This window comes from Neophocaena asiaeorientalis, unplaced genomic scaffold (genome assembly GCF_003031525.2).
Source record: "Neophocaena asiaeorientalis asiaeorientalis breed wild unplaced genomic scaffold, Neophocaena_asiaeorientalis_V1.1 scaffold635, whole genome shotgun sequence".
NCBI classification, from domain to species: Eukaryota; Metazoa; Chordata; class Mammalia; order Artiodactyla; family Phocoenidae; genus Neophocaena; species Neophocaena asiaeorientalis.
This window is the reverse complement of record NW_020174929.1, coordinates 1,810,070-1,821,574: the sequence shown is the minus strand read 5'-3', so window position 1 is coordinate 1,821,574 and position 11,505 is coordinate 1,810,070. Positions and strand designations below refer to the sequence as shown.

The 11,505-nt window shown below is 49.4% G+C and overlaps 2 protein-coding genes and 2 pseudogenes across 2 annotated transcripts; 1 reads left to right on the top strand and 3 right to left on the bottom strand.

Annotated features, from left to right (window-relative positions):
* Positions 1–2,611: 2,611 nt before the first annotated feature.
* DEFB136 (defensin beta 136) lies at positions 2,612–10,457 on the bottom strand. Its single transcript, XM_024761386.1, has 3 exons — positions 10,323–10,457; positions 3,258–4,248; positions 2,612–2,830 (listed from the first exon to the last, which is right to left on the bottom strand). Exons 2-3 carry the CDS (start codon positions 3,310–3,312, stop codon positions 2,658–2,660), a joined length of 228 nt encoding a protein of 75 aa, XP_024617154.1. The 5' UTR covers positions 3,313–4,248; positions 10,323–10,457; the 3' UTR covers positions 2,612–2,657.
* On the bottom strand, positions 6,664–8,503 carry LOC112410689 (polyadenylate-binding protein 4-like; annotated as a pseudogene).
* A 430-nt stretch (positions 10,458–10,887) lies between the features above and the next one.
* Positions 10,888–11,337, bottom strand: LOC112410688 (histidine-rich protein PFHRP-III). The gene has a single exon (XM_024761388.1). It carries the CDS (start codon positions 11,335–11,337, stop codon positions 10,888–10,890), a length of 450 nt encoding a protein of 149 aa, XP_024617156.1.
* Positions 11,338–11,382: 45 nt separating this feature from the next.
* Positions 11,383–11,505, top strand: part of LOC112410687 (60S ribosomal protein L17 pseudogene) — an 11,716-nt pseudogene continuing 11,593 nt past the window's right edge.

Here is an 11,505-nt window from a genome sequence, read left to right as displayed (position 1 = left end):
CCCCTCTCCCTCCTCCCCCTCTCCTTCCTCCCCCTTCTTATTCTTTTCCTTTACTACTCCTTTCCCAGGGAAGAGAAAATGGAGGCTAACAGGAATTAAATGACTTGGTCAAGGTCACCAAGCTGAGATGTAGTTCCGGAAGGACCCAGATTGAAATCCAGGTTGTCTGATACTGAGGCCCATTCTGAATGAGTACACGACCTCGCTCCCATTAATAAGTCCTGATGGCATCAGGGCCCCTGACCCAAGCCAGGTGGCCGGCGGCCCCAGGAACATCTTGAGTCCTTATGCTTGAACTTGTCTCACTGCCTCTCATCCATTCTGTCATCAGACTCCTCTCGGGTCCCACCCCAGGTGTCCTGTAAGCCCTGATCGAAGGTGGGAGAAGCAGTCCCCGTGTGGTAGTTCACCAACGGCAGAAGCAGAAAGTCAGGGCATGACCATGATCTTCCAGAAGAGCTCAGGCCAGCCCTGGCCTTAGGTGACCTTGGGCCAGCCCTGGCCTTAGGTGACCCCAGGCCAGCAGAACCCAGGATTTATTAATAATTACCTTGTCTCCTCCCAAGATTCTGCTTTACCTAGGAGAGAGTGGGCCAAGAGTAGAAGGAGAAAAAGACAGAGACAGAGACAGGGAGAGACAGGGAGACAGAGCAGAGAATCTTCATGCCTGGAGCAAGAAGGTTTTAGGTCAGGCACACACCCGAGCAGACCTTCACTTACAAGTGTGAAGGGGAAACATCACCTTCTCCCTCAGTTCAAGTTTGACGGAGTCAGTTATTTTCCATCTTCCTGTGAAGGTTTTTCCCTCGAAATAGTTGGAATAATCCTCCCACTCATTAGCCTATGAAATTACTCAGCCCATAAAAACTAACTATGCCATATTTGGGGGCTTCTCACCTTCTGAGATGGGCCACACTCTGTCTGTGGGTGTGTTTCTCTCTAAATAAATCCACTTCTTACCTATCACTTTGTCTCTCACTGAATTCTTTCTGCAACAAGACATCAAGAGCCTGAGCTTCACTAAGTCCTGAGACCAGGTGTGTGATCTCAATTAAAAGACCGTGGATTCATGTCCCAATTTGGATTTTGTCTGGGTTTGAGTTCTGGCGCGTGGGTTCAAGTCCCAATCTAAGTTGCACAGTTTCATATCCAAACCAAACCACCAGCACGTGCAGGAGGCATTATTGTCTCAACAGGTTAATTCCAAGGTACTTCGTGTCTTATGGAGTCAGAACCTCTCGTCGGCGGCTTGTGGAGAAGAGCTAAGAAGCAGAGGCTGTCACCTGGACCTGGCAGGTGGAGCTCACTGCTGCTCTGCTGTCACTCTGGAGGGGAAAGAGGGTGGGGAACACAGCCCCGGAATGGCCCGGCTCCGTGACACCCCATCATACCGCACGCAGTCCTGTCTGCTAGGGTCTCTGGGCGTGTGCCCAGCATGACCGGCCGTTCTCGTGCAGACAGAAGACATGTGATTCCTGCCAAAGGTTGGTCTGGGGTTTCTGCTCTTCGACTGGAACTCTGAGCACCCAAGGGTAGGGAGCACATCATCTTGCTCATAGAATGCTTCCTTTTTTCAGAGTCTGGCACAATCCCAGTGGTGGTGGATGTAATAAACACCTCAGGGGGACGCTATGACCCGGTTCTGTTGTGCGGAGTTCTGACTCCCGGACCCGACTGCTGGCCAGAGAGAGGACATGAGAAGGATGCCACAGAGGCGCCCCCTGATACAAAACTGCTCCCCGCCTTTCCAGTCTCGCACCCCACTTGCCCACCCCACCAAGGACAATTTCTCCCAGTGTGGTTTTTGGAGCCCCTGAGATACAAAATTGGGAACTGGGTAGTGAAAGGGAAGATGGGAAGCCTCGGGTGGATAAATTAGGAGTCTGGGATTAACAGATACACATTACTATATAGAAAACAGATAAACAGCAAGGACCTACTGTATAGCACAGGGAACTATATTCAATATTTTGTAATCTATAATGGAAAAGAATCTGAAAAATTTGTATATATATGTGTATACATATACATAGATGTGTATATATATACACACACATACACATAACTGAATCACATTGCCATACACCTGAAACTAACACAACATTCTAAATCAACTATACTTCAGTAAAAAAAAAAAACATCCAGTTAGATTCCTCTACTTAGTAATTGAAAGGTGGTACACCTTAATAGTGTAGACACTGGATCAAGACAGTCTGGGTTCAAATCCAGCGCTAACTCTTACTAGTCGTGTGACCTTGGAAAAGTTTCTTCATCTGCAAAATGGGAGAAATAATAGAGTTTTGGGTGAGGATTAAGTGATTGAACACGTGTAAACCACTTAAAAGTGGGACTGGCACGTGGTAAGCGATTGTTATTAGGCTCAGTGGATGTCATCTCCTTGGGCCTGTGGTCACGTATTGATCAGTGGATTCTGAATAGGATTTAGGAATTATCGATTGGAGACTGGAGGGCAGACAGTAGAACAGGAATGCCTTTTGCCACAATGCCCCTTTAGAAAAACACACCTGGAATTTCGCCAGTAAATTGGTTATAGCATCTGGCGCCCATAGCTCGTCCACCATCCTTACACACAGACTGGAGGTCTTGTCCATTTAGCCATTTGCGTATCCTTTTAATGTGGACCCATGAGGTGAGGCTCATGCTCTATAGACCTGAGGCGGACGATGTCTCCTCAGTTTTAGGCAACAAGACAATACATTGTGACAGTAGGCAACCCATTTCCATCCTATGCTACAGCCAAAGAAACATCTGCCCCCAAGCGCAGTGCAAGTACGAACTTCCACTCCATCATTTCCGAACAAGCCGTTCCCTGAAGGGAAAAACACACACACACAAGAAAGAAAAATCAGTCCTCAAGAGGCTGGGGGAGATCTTAGGGCTGTCCTCTCTTTCCTGGTGAAGGACTCTACCCTCTCACCTGCTGCTACATTTCGGCGAGGGCCGCTGAGTCCAACGCTCATCAGACGAAGTTGAGGGAAACGGGAATTTGGATAGCTGGAAAGTGATCTCTGCATGTGGTGAAACGGGCTCCCCTCTCTTAAGCTTTGGCAGATTTTCAGGATGTAGTGACAGAGGAGCAGGGCAGGGGCCGAACACCACCGACCCACCTCTTGCCCCTAGTCTGCTGATCTGATATTGGTGTTTCCCTGCTGGGCTTACACCAATAGGGCTTTTCAAGTGCCTCAGTCCTTGGAAGATCCTCATTTTCATGATCAGACCTGACCCCATCATCTTACCTGAAGGCAATGAGATCACAAAGAGGAAGAGTAACCCAGAGAGACAGAGCCTCATCGTTGAGCAGGGCACAGAGCTGCAACTGCCTGGGGGTGGCTGTCTGGGAGGCTCCTTTATAGCGCTGGGCAAGGCTGGGTGGGGCTGGATGCTGGCCTCATTCTATCTGGAAGGACACCCAGGGAAGACAGGCTTCTTCAGGGTTAGAGGAAAAAAAGTCCCTAGGCCATTCGGCGCTACTTCCTCTTCTACAAATCATGGGAGAAGAAGGGACAGTGAAGGCAGAACAGGAGTAGAGACCAGGCGTCCTCACGCTCAGGCCTGGGTACTTCCCCTGTAACTTCAAATGTACACTGATGGAAAAACGGCAGGAAAATGTCTGCTCGTTTTTCCGGTCCAACTGAGAACACAGGAGCCCAGAGAGGTGATGTGATAAAATACAGGCTTAATTTCAGGCCAGAAAGGAAGTCGGCAAGAACTTACAGTGTTCCAAGAAGCAAAGGATCTCAAGCTGTCGTGGCCTGACCAAGAGCTAGGTAGGTGTTCAGACACAGTGGAGAAGGGAAAGCCTTCTCTTCAGATGCGGATTTGTTCTCCTGTTGGAGGCCCACGCTGCAGGGAATCTTTCCCCCAGAGAAGTTCGCTGAGGGTTTTCGTTTTCCAAATGGTTGATATAAAATGTTGGCTGGAGTTTGGCAACCTTGAGCCTTCTGAGAAAGATTCTTTTTGGAGTGGGTGGGTTAGAGCCCTCTCCTGGCCCCTGACGGGAAGAGCCAGTTCAGTGCTACGTTCAGGATTGGCTGCCCTCTGCCGGGAGTGGAGTAGAACAACGCTTCCCCGGAGCTGCAGGGACGTGGATCTGGTGAAGGGTCATTAGGTCTGCCTCCTTGGAGGGATGGTAGGGGACCGGGAGTTGAGAAGACACGAACTTAGGGTTTATTCTTGCCCCTGAGGCAGGCTTGTACCCGAGTGACCCATGACTGTAGGATTCTGAGTCTGTAAAGTGGCAACAGAGCATAGTTTTATTGATTAGACTCCCTTTTTATTGATTAACAGGCCCTTGGATAAATTATTTAGCATCTCTGAGCTTCAGCCTCTTCTTTCTTTTCTTTTCTTTTTTAACTATTTTTAAAAATTGAAGTATGGTTGCTGTACAATATTATGGAAGCTACAGGTGTACAATATAGCGATTCACAAATTTTAAAGGTTATACTCCATTTATAGTTATTATAAAATATTGGCTAGATTCCCTTTGTTGTACAATATTCTTGTAGCTTATTTTATACCTAATAGTTTGTATCTCTTAATTCCCTACCCCTGTACTGCCCATCCCCTCTTCCTTCTTCCCAGTGGTAACCACTAGTTTGTTCTGAAAACCTGTGAATTTGCTTTTTTTGTTATATTCACTAGTTTGTTGTAATTTTTTTAGATTCCACATATAAATGATATCATACAGTATTTGCCTTCTCTGACTTATTTCACTTAGCATAATATCCTCTGCGTCCATGTTGCTGCAAATGGCAAAATTTCTTTCTTTTTTATGGCTGAGTAGTATTCTATTGTATGTATATATACACCACATCTATATCCATTCATCTGTTGATGGACCCTTAGGTTGCTTCTTGGCTACTGTAAATAGTGCTACTATGAATATGAACTCTAGGGTGCATGTATCTGTTCAAATTAGTGTTTCTGTTTTGTTTTTTTTTTTCAGATAAGCTTCCTTTTCTCTAAAAGTGCATTGTAAGAGGTTTTTTTTGATGATGAAATGAAATAGAGCTTGAAAAACGCATCACGCTCATTCTGGTATAGATTTCCTTCTTCTCCTCTCCTCTCCCTCTTTCTGCTACTCTTCGTGCTTATTCTGTATTAAATCCCACCACCACTATAGCTGTATTTCTTTCTCTTCTGCAGACCCTCTCCAAGAGACTTCTTAGTGAATGCAAAATGCTGCAGGGAAAGTTTTATTCTGGGTTCCAACAATGCGTATGTTTGAGAGCATGGCTGTAAGTTGGAATGGGAGTGGGAGAGAAATGGTGGGCTAGTGGACTAGAAATATGGAGGTCGGTGCTAGATCAGGGCTGAGCATTCCCTTGCAGTCCCCAGGAAAGGCTCCCAAGAGACCCTGCACTGGGCATATGATTCCCGCCCACGGAGCCCAGGCCATATCCTTACCATCTGCTGCCATAGACACAGTGTAGGCTAGTAGTGGCACCTTATTCTTTAAGAGATGGAGGAAACAAGGCTCAGATTGGTGAATGGGCTTGCACAAAGGAAAGAAGCAAGCTGTGGGCTGTGCTGGCATCAAATGTTCAGCTGTCTTAATACTCGGTTCGGAACTCTGTCTTTTAGATTGTTCAATTGTGCATTAGGGAATACGGGAACTATGAACCTAACATTTTCTAAATACTTCTGAGTCCCTCCTACATGCAGTTCTGGAAAAGCAGATCTAATATGTGTCTGGGGATCAGTATGTGTTCAGGACAGACCCTTTCCTTTCCACCCACAGATGTCCTGATTAAATTACCGTCCCGACCTTCGGGCAGGAGATCCTCCTAAGTGAGCCAAGTGTTCCTTCTGCCCCAGGTCTTGTCGGGCTAAGCTGCCAGGGAAACACAAATGGATTTAGTGTTGCTCTGTTGGTGCTTTCTTCCTTTAATTTGCTGGAATTCTCATGCCCTCCTTATTATCGTCCTTACCTTTGAGAAAAAAACATCCACTGCACATCCTATGTAACCCTAAATGAATTACCCTGTTTAAGGAGCAGGCTTCCTTTTCAGTTGCCTCATTCACTAGTCAGACCCTTCCTGAGTGCAATGACTTAAACTCCATTTTAAAATTATGCTTTTCTTTCCCATTATGGTTTACTACAGGATATTGAATATAGTTCCCTGTGCTACACAGTAGGACCTTGCTGTTTATCCATTCTATATGTACTAGTTTGCATCTGCTAACCCCAAACTCCCAATTCATCTCTCCCCTACTCCACCCTTGGCAATCACAAGTCTGTTCTCTATGCCTGTGAATCTATAAAGTCCATTTATTAGAGCAGCTTTAGGTTCACAGGAAAATTGAGTAGAAAGTGCAGACAGCTCCCTCCTGTTCCCACACGTGTACAACCACCTCCATTATCGACACCCTGCACCAGAGTGGTACATTTGTTACGAATGACGAACCTACACTGACACACAGTATCCCTCAAAATCTATAGTTTACACTAAGTTTCACCTGTGGTGTTGTATATTCTGTGAGTTTTGACAAATGTATAACATCTATCCACCACTGTAGTATCCTACAGAATCGTTACCCTATCCTAAAAATCCTCTGTGCTCTGCCGTGGTTCTTATTTTTAAACTTTTAACATAAATTATTGATAAAAGATGCAATTTAATACACATAAAGAAAAATAAATCACAGACGCAGCTTAGTGATTGAACATACAGCAAACACTGTGTAACCACCACTCAGATCAAGGAAACAGATGTTCTCCAGCACCACCGACGGTCCTAGTGCACCACTGAGTGACCACAGCCCACTCCCTCCCTCATAAAGGGGTTTTGAGTGCATGGTCCGCATGAGCCGGTGCAAACGTCCACCGGCGCAGCACCTGCTTCCGCTCCTGGCGGGGTGGAGGGGTGCAGGTGTTGTGGCGGCCAGCGTGGGTGCGCTCAGCGGCTCCTGGCCCTGTGCGTGGACTGCAGGCTGGGGTGTCTGCAGAGGCTGTATGGCAGGGTGAGGGATACCCTTGAGGTGGACTTGTAAGGTGCAGCAGCCCGAGGAGTAGCAGTAGCACCAGCAGCACGAGGTGGTAAGTTCTGCAAAAACGGGGGACCGCCTCCAGACGGGCAGCTGTCAGTCACACCTCGCTAGGCAGCGCTAGCCACCGAAGTTCATAGCCAAGCAGTCCGGGGGCACTCAGACCCAGATGCAGCCAGATGGCGAAGAGCTGGATGAGGCCCAGACTGGCATATAGCACTTGGCATTCCTTGGAAGCCTTGCTGCCAGCGTGGATTAGGTCTCATCTGTGCTAGATGGTTAGGTGTGTAACACGGAGGGCTCCCCTGAGCCTGTGGAACCGCTGGCACAAAGTAGTCCCCAGCTGCAGGCTGGGACTGATTTAAGATGGCATTGGTGGAGAGCACTCTCATCCCTGCCACCCGCTGCGTATACTGGTTGGGCAGGTGAGCCTTTCTCTGGGCCAGGGTGACACACAGTGGCTTGGAGCCCGCGATGCATCCGCTCAGTGACTGCCTGCTTGCCTCTTGGGGGCATGTGGAGCAGACAAAGACAAACCCTTGCTTCTCCCCATCCTCCTGCGTCCCCCTCGGCACTGGCGACTGATCCAAAAGGAGAAAACTTACTGAACTTCTCATCATCACTGGTGTCATCCAAGTTCTTAATGTAGAGATTCACCGCCTGACAGCGACCAATTCTCTCCTGTTTCAGCGGTTCAAATTTCCGCTTTAACGGGGCCTGCTGATTCACTTTCTTCTGTGCACGGCCGAGGAAAATGACTTTCTCACTGATTGCTTTTCCATTTGTCTCTTTTAAGGTCTTGTTGGCATCCTGTGTTTTTTGTGTCTCACAAAGCCAAAGCCTTTGGATTTCCCGCTGAGATCTCTCACTTACCTTGACGCTTAGGGTCTTACCAAATTGGCTGAATAGCTCTTTCAGTCTCTCATCATCCACCTCTTCCCCCAAGTTTTTGATGTAAACGTTGGTGAATTCCTTGGCTTTGGCTCCAAGCTTGGCTTCCTGCTCTTTTCGAGACTTGAATCTGCCCACAGACACTTTGTGGTCACTGAGGGTCATGCCCTTCATCTTCTCGATGGCTTTGTCGGCAGCCTCTTGGGTCAAAGGAATAACCCTTAGGGCCTGTCTCATCACACCCTACCTTGCGGGACAGAATGTTTCCAAAAGCAGAAAAAGAATCATGAAGTGCCTTGATACGTATAGATTTGTCCAGGTTCTTCATGAAGACGTTTCCCACACCAGATTTTCTCAAAGAGGGATCCGCTGAGGCCGCGTGATATGGGTCAGCCTTCCCTTACATCAAAGTTTGTGGTCTCCAAGGCCCGCTAAGCTGGCTGCTGGAAGTGGACGCAGGCAGAACCCAGGGAGTGGCCCACACAGACGGACAGCACAGGCCCCGCAGGGCTGAACTTTGCTCACAGCGAGGCCTCAGTGATGTGCGAGTGCAGGTTACCCACACATGGGGGGCCGTGGGGTAGCTGCTGGCAGCAGTGCTCATCTCCCCAGCCCTGACCACTCCCAGACCTGCCAGGAGGACATCTTAGCGGGACCACACAGGACAATAGGGGCTCTGCTTGGAGCCGTGGTCTGAAGCTCAGAGAAGCTGGAGGGGGCTCCGAGGGCCAGAGAGAGGAGTTCGGGGCTGGCTCCCAAGAGACTGCCAAACCGCAGGCTCTCAAAGCTCATATGGCCCTCCCTGGGAGTCTGTTAATTTTCAGCTGTCCTGGTCTGAAGCAACGGACAAAGGATTAATCTCCAAAATATACAAACAGATCATGGAGCCCAATATCAAAAAAACAAACCACCCAATTAAAAAAATGGGTGTAAGACCTAAATAGACATTTCACCAGAGAAGACATACAGATGGCCAAGAGGCACATGAAAAGATGCTCAGCATCACTAATTATTAGAGAAATGCAAATCAAAACTACATTGAGGTATCACCTCACACCGGTCAGAATGGGCATCATAAAAAACTCTACAAATAATAAATGCTGGACAGGGTGTGGAGAAAAGGGAACCCTCTTGCACTGTTGGTGGGAATGTAAATTGGTGCAGCCACTATGGAGAACAGTATGGAGGTTCCTTAAAAACTAAAAACAGAACTACCATAAGACCCAGCAATCCCACTATTGGGCATGTACCCTGAGGAAACCATAATTTAAAAGGACACATATACCCCAGTATTCATTGCAGCACTATTTATAATAGCCGGGACATGGAAAGAACCTCAATGTCCAATGACAGATGAATGGATAAAGAAGATGTGGCACATATATACAATGGAATATTACTCAGCCATAAAAAGGAATGAAATTGGGTCATCTGTAGAGATGTGGATGGACCCAGAATGTCATACAGAGTGAAGTAAGTCAGAAAGAGAAAAACAAGTATCGTATATTAACGAATATATGTGGAATCTAAAAAAATGGTACACATGAACCTATTTGTAGGCCAGGAATAGAGATGTAGATGTAGAGAACGGACGTGTGGACATGGGGGAGAAGGGGAGGGTGGGACGAATTGGGAGATTAGGTTTGACATACACTACCATGTGTAAAACAGATAGCTAGTGAGAACCTGCTGTAGAGCACAGGGAGCACAGCTCAGTGCTCTGTGACCACCTAGAGGGGTGGGCTGGGGGGGATGGGAGGGAGGTCCAAGAGGGAGGGGATATACATATAGCTGATTCACTTCATTGTACAGCAGAAACTAACACAACATTGTAAAGCAATTTTACTCCAAAAAGAAAAAGAAATGAAAGAAAATGTACCACCTGAGATCAGGAACCATTACCCTTCAAGTCTCAAGTGAAATGCCATTTCTTCAGGGAGCTCCTTCCTGATCAACTTATATTATTAACCCATTTGACTATCCGTTTATATTGCTGTTCTCAAGGTCCCAGAATGGAGTTCCTCTTTCCCAATGACTTCACAGCACCCTGTAATCACTGATCAGAACGAGGACTCCCTCCTCTCGTCCCTTGTCTCCATTCTCGTTCCCTCCCTTCCATTCTAATGTGTCTGGTATGTCTTTAAGTATGAGGGTGGCTTTTAACAAGATGTAGCATTGTTTTCCTGTGTGTATTTAAAAATTTTAATAAACGTCATTATGCGTTGAATCATACACACACACACACACACACACAATTAAAACGGGGACTCCCCTGAAAACGACACAAATACTTCCAAGAAGCAACCCAAGGGTACACACGGTGGCCTCGAGAATCGCATTTCTGTATAAATACAGGCCTCGGGCTCCTGGGGTTTAAAATTACAGCAGCCCGGATAAGAGAGAAACCAAATATACGTACGTACCAACTCGGCAAAGGCAAGCCCTGGGCGCAACAGCCTCCCACGCCGAGTAGAAGCAAGGCAGCGCTGAGGCGCGCCGCGCGGACAGGTGGTGGGCGAACACGTAGTGGAAGGGCGCCTGGTGCGCAGACGCGTGGTGCGCGGACACGTAGTGGGCGGACGCCTGGTGCGCAGACGCGTGGTGGGGGGACACGTAGTGCGCGGAAACGTGGTGTGCTAACCCGTGGTGGGCGGGCGTCTGGTGCGCAGACGCGCGGTGGGCGGACACGCAGTGCGCGCACTTCATTGTACAGCGCGTTGAATCATCAGACGCGTGGTGAGCGGACACGTAGTGGGCGGACGCCTGGTGCGCAGACGCGTGGTGGGGGGACACGTAGTGCGCGGAAACGTGGTGTGCTAACCCGTGGTGGGCGGGCGTCTGGTGCGCAGACGCGCGGTGGGCGGACACGCAGTGCGCGGAAGCGTGGTGGGCGGGCATCTGGTGCGCAGACGCGTGGTGAGCGGACACGTAGTGCGCGGAAACGTGGTGGGTGGACGCCTGGTGTCCGGACACGTGGTAGGCGGACGTCTAGTGCGCAGACGCGTGGTGGGCGGACACGTAGTGCGCGGAAACGTGGTGGGCGGACGTCTGGTGCGCAGACGCGTGGTGGGCGGACACATAGTGCACGGAAACGTGGTGGGCGGACGTCTGGTGCGCAGACGCATGGTGCGTGGACACGTAGTGGGCGGACATCTGGTGCGCAGACGCGTGGTGGGCGGACACGTAGTGCGCGGACACGTGGTGGGCGGACGTCTGGTGCGCAGACGCGTGGTGGGCGGACACGTAGTGCGCGGAAACGTGGTGGGCGGACGTCTGGTGCGCAGACGCGTGGTGGGCGGACACGTAGTGCGCGGAAACGTGGTGGGCGGACGTCTGGTGCGCAGACGCGTGGTGGGCGGACACATAGTGCACGGACACGTGGTGGGCGGACGTCTGGTGCGCAGACGCATGGTGCGTGGACACGTAGTGGGCGGACATCTGGTGCGCAGACGCGTGGTGGGCGGACACGTATTGCGCGGAAACATGGTGGGCGGACTCCTGTGCGCGGACGCGCGGTGTGCGCGGGCGAGGGCGGCGGGCGGAGGCGCGTGGGCGCGGGCACGCGGGCGGCTCACCGCTAGCCTTCCGGTTGGGGACCAATGGTCG

What these genes read in the sequence shown, in the direction of transcription:
- LOC112410688 (XM_024761388.1), bottom strand. Translation starts at nt 11,337, where the DNA reads ATGTCCGCCCACTACGTGTCCACGCACCATGCGTCTGCGCACCAGACG.
- DEFB136 (XM_024761386.1), bottom strand. Translation starts at nt 3,312, where the DNA reads ATGAGGCTCTGTCTCTCTGGGTTACTCTTCCTCTTTGTGATCTCATTG. An exon ending in TGTGATCTCATTGCCTTCAG is followed by an intron (nt 2,831 to 3,257) that starts GTAAGATGATGG and finishes TTTTCCCTTCAG; the next exon opens with GGAACGGCTTGTTCGGAAAT.